The 16,312-nt window shown below is 37.3% G+C and overlaps 1 protein-coding gene across 2 annotated transcripts in view; it reads left to right on the forward strand.

Moving 5' to 3' along the window:
* Obsc (Obscurin) overlaps window positions 1-16,312 on the forward strand; it is a 204,517-nt gene that overhangs the window by 35,860 nt on the left and 152,345 nt on the right. For both annotated transcript variants that reach the window (XM_032437394.2, XM_070210261.1), the window contains 3 exons: window positions 6,616-6,750; window positions 11,197-11,367; window positions 11,427-11,592. In XM_032437394.2, coding sequence (XP_032293285.2) covers window positions 6,616-6,750; window positions 11,197-11,367; window positions 11,427-11,592 — 472 coding nt within the window. The remainder of the gene's footprint in view (window positions 1-6,615; window positions 6,751-11,196; window positions 11,368-11,426; window positions 11,593-16,312) is intronic.

Below are 16,312 nucleotides of genomic sequence, written 5' to 3' on the forward strand. Positions count from 1 at the left end.
CCGTATGTAACTGTATCTAGCTTAAAAATCTTTATATCCTGTTCTGCCGAGTCTCGCCACAGAATGCATTGGAGAAAATCATCCGGTGCTGAAACGCGTACGCAGCGATACATTTTTCCAATATCTCCTGTTAGGGCGATCGGGAAATTACGAAAGCGAAGAAGGATATGAAACAGCGAGCTTTGAATAGCAGGTCCAGCCATCAATAGTTCATTTATTGAATAACCTGACGAGGTAGCTGCTGAGCCGTCGAAAACGACTCGCAATTTTGTCGTTGAACTGTCTTCTTTAAAGACACAGTGATGAGGAAGAAAGTATTGACAAAGTCCTATAGACTCTGGAGCAACAGGCGACATATGACCAAGATCCAAATATTCCTTTAGAAAGTTTGAATATTGAATCTTTAGATCTGGACGATTTTGTAGTTTGCGTTCCAGGGTCAGGAACCGACGAAAGGCTTGTTGGTATGACGTCCCCAGATATTCCAAACTTCGCTTGAAGGGTAAACGAACTGAATATTGGCCACTAGGCAATCTGATATGAGTCTTTACGAAATGTTTTTCACAGATGTTTTCTTCCTTTGAAGTGTTAGGTGTGATTTCCACGCAGGATTCTATCTCCCAAAATCTTCAAACCAATTCATCAGCACGTTCTTCAGAACTTGACTCAAGTTTGCCCGCAGTATGCTTTGCCATTAACATAGAAGCACTCAAGCGCGGTCCGCCTCCAGAAACTACCCAACCAAGCCGTGTTTTTTGAAGCCGACGCTGAGAAGGTCGTAAAACTGGCTAGCTCCAAGTAGCAAGTCCACGCGTAGAGGTTTAAAGAAAGACGGATCTGCAAGTTTTATGTTATCGGGAATGTTCCAATTCGTCGTGTTGATAGTAAAACTCAGCTGACTATCAGCTATGTTAGGCGCTACCAAAGCTGTAAGGCATGTTGAGTATTCAGAGACTTGAGACTATTGTGATAGTGACCGTGTTTCCTTCTGTTTCAAAATGAGAATCTCCAAGACCAGAGACAATGGCTGAGGACTTGTGCTTCTTAGGCTGAAGCTGTTGAGCAGGGCGCGATGTTATAAGGTGAAGCTGAGAACCAGAATCCAAAAGGGCACGACAAGGTATCAAAGTGCCGGAGCGATTTCTTACAAAGATCAAAGCCGTAGCCAAGACGACAACATCACTACTGAAATACTGGCCAACAAGAGATGTGGAGGTAGATGGCGATGACTTAGCGAAAGAGGCATGGGCTATCGGCGATGAATTTGCAGGCTCAGTCAGCTGACCAGACGGAAATACGGAATTGTTTAAATGCAGCAGAGAGTGATGTTTCGCCCCGCAGATCCGACAGCATCCAGAGCTGCATGATCGCAATTGATGACCTTTCTTCAGGCAATTCAAGCACAATGCAACTCGTTTTGCCTCCCTAAGCCATAATGCAGGGGTCAAATTTCCAAATCGAGAACAATTATATATACTATGACCAGGGCTGTCACAAAAGACGCAGACAGGGGCGTCGTGGTTAGTGGCGATAAATGACGATCTACTGGTGTTAATTGCTCTAGTTTTTCCCACCTGATGGCTAGGGGCATAGCTCTTTAACGCGCGAAAATGTGCGTTGAATTGGTCGGATAACTCCCTTAGCGACACGGCCGATCCACCTGCCACCCTCTTGAGCCCCAATATCTCAAGTATGTGTGCCTGAAAAACCAAACGTCTATTATTAAACCTTTTCTCCAATAAATTAAGTGCTATGGCATAATTATCGTTTGTTATTTCGAATCGCGTCCAGCGCTGTATCCTTCAGGCGCGATCGAACATGCTGCAGCTTTTCGATATCTACTAGATCAGGATGACTTTCTATGACGGTTGTGAACATAGAATAAAAGTCGGCCCATTCTGTGTAACCACCACTGAACGTAGGCAACTTTATTGAGGGTAGTGTTGGCGGTGCCTTAGCTCTAACTGTCTGCGAGGGCAGCACAGATTGGTCGCGAAAAGTTGAGCAGGGCAATATTGAGACACGTTTCGCAATTTCACTCCGAACCGAAATTTCCATAGAAACTGCTAACTCGTCGAAGTCCTCACGCAATTGGTTACCGATTTCAATAAAGTCTAGTTCTTCGAGGCTAGTGTGAGTAATATCAAATGAGGTCTGAAGCCGCTCGATTTGCTTCAGCCTAACACTAAGACTGCACTCATCAATTGCACTAAGTGGCGAATTAGTTAGAGCATTTCGAAGTGTTTGCAAACTGTCATAAATTAAAATGGCTTTGTGCTTCAGAAAGGTCACCCTGTTTGCAGAGGGCACTGCACTAGAGGCATTATTTTCGGTTGCCATAAGAAGCGTGATAGAAAGCGCTTGCGAAGCTAGCTGAGTAACTAACAACGGTGATGGCTAGTACATGCAAACCATTCAAAAAACTATAGTTGTACAATAAGAACTTTGGCGAACGCAAGTGTCAAGCTATGTAATGAAGCAACGGCAATAGCTTTTACATAAGTACCGCACGAATGAGCAGAGACTTTAAGCGACCGAGAGAGTAGGCAAAGCGACGGCGATAAGTATGTATGTATATAAAGTGCACAAAACGAAATGCCAGGTGGTGCCTTTTAAGATTATTGCTTTAACGTAAATCAAATAATCTTACAACAACAAAAATAAAGATCACGTCGGGGTTACCAAATGTTGCGCTATTGAGCTTTTTCAATAGCTTTCACAAATAGAAATAATTAACTATTTATTTTTTGTGTTCAAAATTGTTTAATATTTCTTAAAGTTACGAGAAGCAGGCAGACCCGAATTGGTCTGTGATTATTATTTAAGAACAATAGTTTATATATAGGCAAGCGAACCCGAATTGGTACGTGCCAATTTTAGCGAAGAGACAATTATTAGTTATAATTTTGAGTAATGCAAGTGGCCGATGCGTACCAAATGCATGAAGCGAACGAACTTAACTAACTCGATGCGCAGCATCGAGGCCTTCGCATAAGTAAAGCTAGGGCAATAAAACGATCGTTACAGCGAAGAGCGGCAGCTCTATGTTAATGAATTTTTAAGAGCGAAATTTAGGCACTTGCTTTGCAGAGCGAGTATTATAAGATAAAATTAAGATGCTGCTCTTATCAGTTGCGAGGTCGCTCCAGTTGTTTTGGCTGCGTAACCAGACACACTTTGAACAATTCCGATGCAATTGATTGGCCGAACATTAAAGTTCCATAGCGTTTAAATCGTCATGTAGGCGTCTTGAATGCACAGGCCAGTGATATACAAAAGGAGAAATCATTTATAAATAGAGTAAAGAGTAAAGGTCTAAGAACACTACCTCGATGAACACCAGAAGTAGCGTGAACCTGTTTAGAGGTACTCAGCCTCAGCATTACTCTTTGAAATAAGAACTAACCCAAAGCAAATGAGACGGAGTGAAACCTATTTGGTAAAAGTCATGTTGCACAGAGTTAAACGCCTTACTTAAGTCAGGATAAACGAACTTAGTTTGCATTTTCGAAAGAAAAGCATCATTTATCATGGAATAAGATTGGTCGTAGTTGGCCGATTCTCTACGAATCTATGTTGAACAGGGGAAACAACTAATTTGCAGAAATGCTGCAAATTCGAAGTAATTATTTTTTCAAATAATTTAAGTATAGCAGACAGTTTTAAAATGCCCTTTAATTTTGTATAGACTTTCCACCTTTCTTGTGGAAGGGAGTGACATAAGATTCTTTTCAAAGAGATGGAAAGACAGATGATTCAAGGGATAGAATAAAAAGCTTTACAAATGGATAATCAAGGCTACAACAAGGAGAGTATTGACCGGCCCAGGAGAGCAAGACGATTTTAAAGAATTTATAGCTTAAAGAGGAAAGGAATGGGAAATAATAGGAGGCGGTATAGAACTAGAGGACGTAAGGATAAGAATTATTATACGGACTGACTAAGAATTAAGTTGATTGAAAATAATTAGCAAAGAGGTTACAAAAACATAGTCATTGCTAACTTTATCCATACCGCGAGAAAAAGAAGATGGCAAACTTGAAGATTTACGATTCAAGTTTACAAAATTGTAAAACTGTCTCGTATTTTGGGCATATTGCCTTTTGCCTATTAGATAATTCTCATAGCATTGAGAATTCAGAAGAAAAAGTTCGATTTGGCTATGGAATATTTAGCCAAGTCTGTACACGAACCATACTTTTAAGACTTTTTAAAATATTAAGGCCTAAAATTTTTTAAATGTGACAATCTGCGAGCAAACCGGGGTGGTTATGAAGAAGTAGTCGAAGGAATTGACTTGGGAATAAACATGGGGAGGGAGTTTAGGGTGTTATAAAAAAAGGACTGACCAATCGTTTGCATAAATAAGCTGATTCAGGATTGAATAATATCCTTTGCGAAAGCAACAGCGGGGCTTATTGGCTAATGAGCATGAAATGGGAGGATTACAATTGAACATTGCAATCCCTAAAGTAGGATCATATACATCCTCAGGCAGAGATAAAGGATTACTAATCTGTGCGTTGATTGGGATACCTCTCCTCAAAAGTTGAAATGCTGGCCATGAAAAGATTTTTAAGTTTGGAAATAAGACCTCTGACATTCTGATAATGAATAGAGGCTGGTGGGGGTGATGGGGCTGCAGGCAATACAGGATTTGGTGAAGCCAAAGAGGCACAATGATTGTTTTTAACAATCTGGGCAAGATTGCTCGCAGGTCTACCTTTGCGGCCAGCTGACGGCTCTGAGGCAGTGTGGCTAACTGGGACAGGTTCAGGCACGGAAACTAATGGGACTATTACAGGAGATAAAACAAGGGTAATATTTGGTCAGTCGATCGAAGATGGCGATAATAACAATATTTTTAACATATAAGGTTGTACTGTTGTAACATATAAGGTTGTAAGGTTTAATCGTTCTCCTCGTTTGAAACAAACAAATGTCTTTTTTGTGCGCTCCGTTTTGTTGTTTTTATACCCTGAACCCATTAAAAATGGGTATAAGGGTATATTGTATTTGTGCGAAATCCAAATGTATGTAACAGGCAGAAGGAAGCATCTCCGACCCCATAAAGTATATATATTCTTGATCAGCATCAATAGCCGAGTCGATCTAGCCATGTCCGTCCGTCTATCCGTCCGTCCGTCCGTCCGTCCGTATGTATGAACGCAAGGATCTTAGAACCTATAAGAGTTAGAGACTTGAAATCTTAGATGTAGGTGCACCTAGTTCCCGCGCAGATCGAGTTTATTTCCGATAATCGATAACTTACTCCGTTTCCAAACAATCGATATAAATCGAAAAATATCGATATACTGTTTTTTTTGGCAATTTTGGTAAGTAATAAGAGCTAGACATATAGCTTCTAAAATAGAATATATATATGCATTTGATGTTGGAAGAAGAGAGTTCAGGGTATCCCCTAGTCGGGAGCTCCCGACTAGAAACTCTTACTTGTTTTAAATAACACCGGAATATTAATAATCTCTAGCTAAAAATATTTATTAATTTTGTTTGCCTTCTTGGCTTGTTTTACCGCGTGAGAATGCTTGAGACCTGTGCTTATTACCATCTCCTCTACCTCTATCTAGTTGTGCGTCAATAAACTAAATTATTCTCTTAAGCTTGCTTATCTGACCCATAGAGGTCTCAAATCTTAACTTCTTAGCTTCTTCTTAGATTCTCTTGCCTACAATTTTCATTTCAATTTTCAGAAGGATCTGCCTTGAGCATTGTAATTGGAAGTTTCTGTATCTTTATTTCATGTTCCTATATTTCCCTACTATCTAGAGTGTCGGCTTACACATATGTTTACCAAAGCTATCTTGACGCCATTAAATCAATTTTCTCCCTACTTTCTGACAGGCATCTTCTGGTCGTTCTTGGGGACTTTAATCTCCCAGATGTTGATTTGCCATCGCCAAAGGACTTAGGCTTTCTGTTGCCCATGAGTTTATTGTTGGTCTATACTAAATGTCCTTCCTGCAATTAAAACAGCAGTCGCCCTTTTCAGTCCCTTTTCATTCAACTTTGGATATTATCCTTTATCTACCAGACAGAGTGCCTCTTGAGGAATCAAAATTAGTAGTTTTCGTAAGGATATTGGTATTACACTGTTTTATGATACCTTGGACTCGCTCTTTGATATCTGCGTCGTTCTTGATTAGCGAGGTCTGGAGCTTGGAACCTCCCTGGTCCTCAAGGGAACTAACGAAATTAAAATGTGAAGTCGAGGTATTATAAGAATTTAAAATGTCGGAAAAAATCGTTTATTATACCTCACAATAATAAAGAGGTATAATATATATAATAAGAGCTAAAGTCACCAAACTTGACATATAGCTTCTAAAATAGAATATACATATATTTATGTTGGAAGAAGAGGGATCAGGGTATCCCCTAGTCGGGGGTTTTGGATCTATTTCTATTATGACCCGTTGCCACATTCAACTAAACTATTTAGCAAGTAGTTGGTCTTTCGCGACTCGTGTCATTTCACAACTGACCCCTTCGGTCGGTTGGGTGGGAGGTGGGCTGCAGCTCATTGCATCACGACTTCAGACATCGGAATCAGTGTCTTTATTGTATTCAAATTTTATTTAATTTTTTTTTCAGATGCTTTATCAGAGTATTTGATGGAGTAAATTCGGTGAAAGAAGGCTTGGTTCCAATGGAAATATTAGAAGTTAATACAAACTCGTTAGCCTTAGATACAAACGCAAATGCTGCAGACTTGGAATTTAGAAAAAGGTAAGCATTCTGTAACAGTTTGATTCGAGTGAAGCTGCTTATACATACGCAAATCTAGATAATATCTTATCCCTATATCATATAGTTGAGGTTGAGGGGACATATCCCAATCAACACACAGACAAAGGTAGGGTTGGTGTGGAGAAAAACACGCCTGCTCTGTTTCGTAGTTTGTTCGCAATATTAAAATACGGATTTTGCCTTTAGCTGTTGTATTCAGATATCGAATCATCGATATGTATTAAATTGTTTCATTGATATAGACAATATTTCAACAGTTCACATAGATACGATCAGTCATAAGCTAAGTTCTTGTTTGAAAATTTGATTTTAAAAATGCTAGAATTGGAGTCGGTAACAGAGTTTCTATACCCTTGCAGAGGGTATTATAATTTTGTCGTGAAATGTGTAACGCATAGAAGGAGACACCTCCGACCCCATAAAGTATATATATTCTTTATCAGCATCAACAGCCGAGTCCATATAGCCATGTCCGTCTGTCTGTTTCTATGTAAACTAGTCTTTCAGTTTTAAAGCTATCTTAATGAAACTTTGCAGAAGTCCCTCTTTCTGTTGCACGCAGCACATACATATGTCAAAACCAGGATCCTGGATCGGACCAGCATATCATATAGCTGCCATAGGAACGATCGGTCGAAAATTAAGTTGTTGTATTGAAAACGCTTATGTCATTCAAGATATTTTGGTTAAACAAGGCTTTTAAGGAAATCACTATGCTCCCTTCATTTTTGTCAAATCTTATTTATCTCGGATTACTATATCATATATCTGCCATAAGAACAATCGATCGAAAACTAGCTTTTTGATTAAAAACCTTTTTTGTTGATCAAGGTATCTTGCCCAAACTCGGCATTAACTATTTTCCCTGTGCTTCTTAGATACGGGCAAAAGCATTTTAGAAAGGTTGGGTCTGTAAGGGTATTAGATCTTCGACGTGCCGAATATAGCCTTTCTTTCTCGTTTTTAATAAACAAGAGCTTATCGTAAGAATAAGTTAGAGGGTTCTATTTGTGAGTCACCGACTGGAATATACACTAATATACCCATAACAAGTAAGAGGTTCTAGTCGGGAGCTACCGACTGGGTAGAAAATAGAGGTCAATATGATAAGTGCGATTTGATAAGTTTCGTCAGATGGACCTTAAACTTATTTTCAATGCCTTACATAGAAACTTAATGAATTTATATTTCTACAATTTTGAAAATTCTACCCGCAAGTTGGGTTATTGACTTGATTTATAGCTCTAGGGTGTTAGCGGGGAGGTAGCGATATGTATAAAGACACTTGATATATATTTATGATATTCTAGAAGCACCATAACAAGTTTGGTGACTCTAGAACTTCATATTTACCAAAGCTGCTAAAAAAAACAAGTAGGAGGTTCTAGTCGGGAGCTCCCGACTAGGGGATATCCTGAACCCTATTCTTCCAACATCAAATGCATATATATATTCTATTTTAGAAGCTATATGTCAAAATTGAACAAAAACAGGATATCGATATCGATTTTTATCGATTGCTTGGAAACTAGATCTGCGCAGGCACTAGGAGCACCTACCTCTAAAATTGCAAGTCTCTAGCTCTAATAGGTTCTGAGATTCTTGCGTTCATACATACGGACAGGCGGACAGACGGACGGGCGGCTCCCGACTAGAAACTCTTACTCGTTATACCCTGAAATTTTAGATGTAGGTGCTCCTAGTTCCCGCGCAGATCGAGTTTATTTCCGATAACCGATAACTTACTCCGTTTCCAAGCAATCGATAAATATCGATATCGATATCCTGTTTTTTGGGCAATTTTAGTAAATAATAAGAGCTAGAGTCACCAAACTTGATATATAGCTTCTTAAATAAAATATATATATGCATTTGATGTTGAAGGAAGAGGGTTCAGGGTATCCCCTAGTCGGGAGCTCCCGACTAGAAACTCTTACTTGTTTTTATGTTGGATTCATTCGACAGTGTGCTGCTCAGGCTTGTCCAGGTTTTACGTCCTGAAAGCCCATTTTATCCTACTTTGGGTTACGTCATTAAACTAGCAGTCTGGGTGCATATCAAGAAATTAAAACCAGCAGATCGAATCCGTTGTTTTCGTAAGACAGATTTTATAAGCGCTGTATCATTCTTGATACATCATTGCTATTCAATTAATTAATCATACCCTGTCCTCGCCCTTTTTGATTATAAGATTCAAATATGAAATTTAAGAAAGATGATTGCTCCCGCTGATGCAAACTTATTTACGCAATATATCAAAACGATTTTTTGAAAATTTGTGAAACAGCTACCTTAAAATTTACGCATACCATTATTGGTGTTACCTTACGCATTACATTATTTCACCTTCCCAGCATTGATTTTTGAGGAGTCGATCTACACACATTCACCTTTTTCGAGATTATTTCCCTAATAATTAATGGTCACTGACGTTTTTCTTACTACTTCACAAATTGTACCTTATGGCTTCCCAGACAATCTTTTCAACTGGATCTCCTTATCATATTTGAGAGACCGAACTAAAAAGGTTCTTATTATAAATTCAAATTCTAAATACATTCTAATTACTTCGGGGTTCCCTATTACTCTGTTCATCAATATTATAATAGTTTAGTCAAGGAGATTTAAATCTCCACGTCATAAAGCGCAGACGTGTAAAATAGTTGCGCTGTAGACGGCTTGCCGATGCGCAACCAAAATAAATTGGAAGCAAATATCTATAAAATTGTTTCATTGTTTTATTAAAACAAGCCCGGACCTCGAGCCATCCAACTCAACAATTATTCCATGAAAAGGTCGCCAAAACCATCATTATATAAAAATATTATCTATTATAAGTCAGCATGGATGTCTATTAATCTCTGTGTTAAGTTAACCTTTTCAACCTAAACTGTTATATATGCAAGGTAATGACTTTCTATATAAGCAGCTTATCGGCAGATCTTGTCAAAAGTACCAGTAAGGAAATTTAGTATCTAGATGTCATTCTTTATCAGGGCAGAACTGTTTTTTGTTTTATCCAGCGATAGTGGAAGGAGTTGGATGATCTATAGACCACAATGACCCTTTTTAAATTTCTTGTACGACCTATTCTTGAGTCTAGTTACTACAATTTTCAAATTAACTTAAATTAATTTAATCGATGAAGGAACATTTTCTGCAACCTTATCAACGTAATTAAATTCGCTTTTCTTAAATTAAATATATGTAGCTATTTGTTAAAACTGTTCTGTTGCATTGAAGCATAAGCAGTCTTTCAAAGTCGCTGAAACAGTATTCATTAGATTTCAAGAGGGGAAAGTGTTAACATATTCTAAGCTTAATTTTCTCACAGATATTAACATACGTGCTTATTTCCAAAACTTCAGTTATTCTCTTTTTATAAAAGAGAGAGGTGTATTTTGCGAAAACATGGCTTACTGCATTTAGGTAATGAGTCCTAGGTTTTGGGAAACTTTTTTCGACTAAGACTCATCCATCTTGAGCGACCAGTATCCAAATAATGAAAAATAATTAATCCGAATATTTTTTATTAGAGACTAAATGTCAAACTCGGTGACTTAAGCTCATAACCTAACTATGCTCAAAAATCAGGATCTTAATGTCAATTTTATTGATTGCTTGGACTCGAGCAAAGTTATCTATTAGTACCTCTAGTTTCTGATCTGATCAGCTCATACAAAAAGGCTGACAGACAAACATATTGTTGCTGATTAACAGTACATATACTTTGTAGTGTGGATGATTTTTCCTTCTACTTTTAATATTTATTTGCACATAACTAATATATCCTCTTTATACCTTTGCAGAGGGTATTATAATTTTGTCTCGAAATGTGTAACGCATAGAAGGAGACATTTCCGACACTATAAGGTATATTTACTTGTGATTAGTACCAACAGCCGAGTCAATATAACCATGTCCGTCTGTCCGCTAGCCTCTTTGTGTTGCATGCAATACATATGTCGAAACCAGCTGGATCGGACCACATCATCATATAGCTGCCATAGGAACGCTCGGTCGAAAACTAATTTCTTGTATGAAAAACTTTTTTGGTTTTCACGATATTTTGACAAAACTTGGCATTTATTAGTTCACCTATGCATCTCATATACGCAAAATTCTATCGACATTGGATCACTATATCATATAGCTGCCATAGGAACGATCAGTCGAAATTGATGTTCTTGTATTAAAAGCCTTTTTTTTTCAAGATATCTTAACCATGCTCGGCATTAACTATCTTGCCTCTGCTTCTTAAATATGGGCAACGCAAGGCTATTAAATTTTTGTCGTGCCGAAGATAGCCCTTCTATCTTGTTTATTATTTCAATGGGTTCAGTATAAAATTTTGAATTTACACACATTCAAAGCATTAACATATAATATAAATAAAACAATTTCAATTTTTTGGAATATTTCCAGAACCATCGTTGGGGAGCTTATTGAAACTGAAGAGGAATTCTCAAGAGATTTACAATATGTAGTCGATAAGTATATAAAATCCATAGATAAGCCTACAACTCCAAGGTCTATACGGGACAATAAAGATATTATCTTTTGTAACATTGTGCAAATTGCGGAGTTTCACAATATGTATGCTATAAAAGTACACTTTTCTAACAATTGATTGTTTAATTTTAATTGTATTTCAGGGTTCTAAAAGAAGGCCTTAAAAATTATAGGCACCAACCTGAAATGATAGCAAAAACATTTTTAAGACTCGAGCGTGATTTTGATAAGCATGTGATATATTGCCGAAATGAGCCACTTGCTCAAGAGTTTCTTTCAAACAATGTAGAAAGCCAACATTTTTTTCAGGTAAGCTACTACATGTTCCTACCTATTATATAAATACAGAAAAACATATAGGGGAAAACAATTTTGTTCAAAAAATGTAAAAAAGTTTTATTTTTACTATTATTCAACTAAATTTGGTTCAAGTACGTTAATTTAGAGTCCCTACATTTTTACCTTGGACCATAAGAATGCAGTTTTTCTCTGCTCTCTTGAAGAAGGGAAATTGAAAATAGAAATTAAACGTTCTTTAGTGTCGGGTCGGAAGAACAGTGAAATCGATTTTTTAAAGTCACTAAAGCTATTATAATCTCTTCGGAAGATTTACATAATTTGCAAAATCGCCATTTTCGTGTCTCAGTTTGAAAGACAATGTTATGGGCCATTTCACAAACAATAACTTTATCGATGCATAACAATTGTGTCCATATATATTTACCCGGTGCTAGTCTGATCACCGCTCTTTATTAACTTGTCTGACCCTTGATCAACATTTGTTTTGTTATAATAAATACAATACCTGTTAAACCAGTTTATTACCTTGTTATACCCTGAACCCATTAAAAATGGGTATATTGTATTTGTGCAAAATCCAAATGTATGTAACAGGCAGAAGGAAGCATCTCCGACCCCATAAAGTATGTAGATTCAGCATCAATAGCCGAGTCGATCAAGCCATGTCCGTCTGTCTGTCCGTCCGTCCGTATGTATGAACGCAAGGATCTCAAAACCTCTTAGAGCTAGAGAAATTTTAGATGTAGGTGCTCCTACTGCCTGCACAGATCAAGTTTGTTTCCGATAGTCGATGACTTACTCCGTTTCCAATCAATCGATAAAAATCGATATCGACTTCCTATTTTTTGAGAAAATTGGGTAAATAATAAGAGCTACAGCCACCAAACATGATATATTACTTCTAGAATATTATATATATGTCAATTATCTTTCATTTTATACCTATCCCCACCTCCCCGCTACCACCCAACACCTATAAATCATGTTAATAACCCAACTTTTATTGCCAACCAATTTAAGGCACAATTTAAATGCAATTGACTTTTTCAGAATACATAAATATTCTAAGGTACAATAAGATATACTGTAGAAAATTTCATAAAAATCGGTTAAGAAAAAAACAAAGTTATATGCAACTGCGCAATTGAATGGGGCAGCAGCTTTAAGAATTTCTGTATACATATACACACACACATCCTAACAGCATGGTAATTGCGACATTTTTCTCTAATGCTATTTTAGTTCATTTTTTATCATGTCCTTAATTATTGGTGTGGCTGCTGAGTAGAGACATAGCAAATGGTGCGGTCTGTCGCGAGTTCGAGCCCTACCGGAGAAAATATTTTTTTCTTTTTCCAAGTAATGCGGTCAGTTGCAAGTTCGAACCCTGCCAAGGGAACTTTTTTTATTTAATTTATTTTGTGTTGGAATAAGACGGTTCAGGGCATTCCCTAGTCGGGAGCTCCCGACTAGAACCTCTTACTTGTTTTAAAATTGGCCTCATATTTACTTATATATTAAAAACAGTCGGGAGCTCCCGACTAGGGGATACCCTGAACCCTCTTCTTCCAATATCAAATACATATATGTATATATTCTATTTTAGAAGCTATGTGTCAAGTTTGGTGACTCTAGCTCTTATTATTAACCAAAATTGCCCAAAAACAGAATATCGATATCGATTGCTTGGAAACGGAGTAAGTTATCGATTATCAGAAACAAACTCGATCTGCGCAGGCACTAGGAGCACCTACATCTAAAATTGCAAGTCTCAAGCTCTTATAGGTTCTGAGATCCTTGCGTTCATACATACGGATGGACGGACGGACGGTCGGACGGACAGACGGACGGACAGACAGACGGACATGGCTAGATCGACTCGGCTATTGATGCTGATCAAGAATATATATACTTTATGGGGTCGGAGATGCTTCCTTCTGCCTGTTACATACATTTGCATTTCGCACAAATACAATGTACCCTTATACCCATTTTTAATGGGTTCAGGGTATAAAAATAATTAACCAACTAAATATTCTACTCCTCATAATATTATTTCATCCAGCTTTATAGTTTCTCCTATTATTTCTCTCCATATCCTTAGAAAGAACCTTATATTATTCCTCTCGACAAGAAAGGTGGAAAGTCTGATATAAAAAATTACAGGGGCATTGCAAAACTGTCCTTAAATTATTTGAAAAAAATAATAACTTCGAATTTGCAGCATTTCTACAAATCATTTGTCTTCCCTGTTCAAATACGAATACATGCGTAAACAATCGGTCAACTACGACCAACCTCTTTGAATTTTCTTCCTTGGTAAATTATTCCTTCCTTTCGTTTCTAAAATGCAAACTGAGATCATTTACACTGTAAGGCGTTTGACTCTGTCCACGATGTTTTACTTCTTAAACTTGACTGATTTGTTTTGGATTAGTTCTTAAAAGGTGGAACCCAAAGAGTAATATTGAGGCTGACTACCTCTAAACAGGCTTACATTTATTCTAGTGTTCCTCAAGTTAGTCATCTTGGACCTTTATTCTTTATTTTTTTATAACCTTTCGGTTATATCTTGTGCCCGTGTACTTATGTATGCGGACGATGTAAAGCTTATTCTATGATAGACAAATTCTCTCAGTCTACAAGATGGCGGTCAACCAATCCATTGCATATAAATTTTTCAAAATGTATGTATATAACCTTGAATCATATTACGCCTTATCTTGTCAGTTATAGAATCGACAATACTCCATTGTAACGTAAGGATCTAGGCGTGTTTTTTGATTCTAAAATCTGCTTCTTTCTTATATAGCTATTTGGCTTGATTAAACGTTGGTCAACAGAGCTAAACGATTCTTTTACAACCAAGCACATTGACAAATCTCTTTTTCGCCGTATTCTTTAAGACTGCTCTTGCATCTGGTCTTCGCAGTAAACAATAGGCAGGATCTTATTAATTCAGTTCAAAGGCAATTTCTGTTATTTGTCTTACGAGGTTTAAATTGGGACCCCAGTTTTTGGTTGCCCTCCCACTCCACCAGACTTCTTCGTCGTGAACTTCCGTCGTTAACCAACCGTAGGACAACCCTCGGTGTTGTCTTTCCACATAAGTTGTTCGTGATATACATTTTTTTTTGGAAAGGCTTCCTCAATTCCCAGTTCCGACTAGATATACCAGAAATTATCGCTCCTTATTTCTCCTTATTTATGCACAATCATTCCTAGCTAAGAGTGGGCGCATAGCTTGCCGGACAGGCTATAAATTTCCCGCCTCGGGTCGGGAATTTCCATCACTATCTTTTTACCCTATCTACTAATCACTCACTCTATATATCCAGCATACATTTCTTAACTTTATTAATAAACAAATTCAAAATGGGAACGATGGGACGTATCGGTCCAATTTGGCTAAAGTTTTTATAACCTGAACCCCAAAATATAGGTAAAAAGGGTAAAATGCTTATTTGCAAATGTAAATGTATGTAACATGCAGAAGGAAGCATCTCCGACCCCATAAACTATATATATTCGTAATCAACATCAATAGCCAAGTCGATTTAGCCATGTCCGTCCAGTAAGTTGCTACATCAGCCTTAATATACTTTTATGCTAAAGCATAATTCCTTAATGCCATAAAACGGATCATCCTGCTGTCAACCTTTAAGGACCTGGTCTGACAATGCAACAAGCTTCGTAAACGCTAAAAATGACCTAGAATATATGAGGCGAATGTTTCTGAGTGATGCGCATGTCAAGGTTCCTCACGAGTTTCACTCAAAATGAAGTGGTATAAGAAACCAAAAGCACTGGAAGAAAATTAAACTTTTACTGGAGCCACCCAAGAAGTATGATAATAGAGCACTAAATTGTTAAGAAGAATAATCAACTTATCGGGCACAATATACCGCAATGAAATTAGGCACAAAATTATGGAACATAAATGATTTCCTATAGAGTGTAGTTAGAACAAAAGGCAACAAATCAGAACACAAATGCCAACAGAACCTATCAAATTAAACAAATCACTAACATATGTACCACGATCATCAGAAGGCTTCACGATCTCAGACTGCTACATCAAACAAAAATTAAAAGTAGCTCACAAGCCTACGAATACTCTGGAAAAACTTGTCAAAAATACTAAGGCATACATTTCAATGATGTACAATAAGTAAAATGTAAATTAAAAAATAGCAATAGCTTGTACATAAACACAACTTCTAGCTAAGTTCCGACTTTGATAGGATTTATATTTTATATATTATGAGCAGAGAGAAGCTATTTATTCTGCTTCTTTCCTCAAAGATGGAAAACAGATGTTTCCAGGAATATATTAAAAGCTTAAGCAATGAACGAACAAGGGAACTGCGTAGATAATTAGGAATGTTGTCAGGCCCATGAGAGTATGAAGATTTTAAAAAGCTTATAGCAAAAAGGAGAGGGAAATGGGAAATACGAGGAGCAATTATATAACTTAAATAAGTATTATTATATGGGTATGACATGGTATTAAGGCAAAGATGGGAGTTCGTTGATTCGCAAAAATGTGCAAGCAGGTAAACAGCTCAAAAGTCAATGATTTTCTTATATACTCGGATGTAAAAAGCTGTGGCAGTGTGATTTAAAGACGATTAGACGGATTGTGGTCGTAATTTTGTTCAGACACAGCATCTGTACGTCACTGGAATACACACACTCGACTTAATAATTTTTGCCCAGTCTCCTCTTT

This window comes from Drosophila virilis, chromosome 5 (assembly GCF_030788295.1).
Source record: "Drosophila virilis strain 15010-1051.87 chromosome 5, Dvir_AGI_RSII-ME, whole genome shotgun sequence".
NCBI classification, from domain to species: Eukaryota; Metazoa; Arthropoda; class Insecta; order Diptera; family Drosophilidae; genus Drosophila; species Drosophila virilis.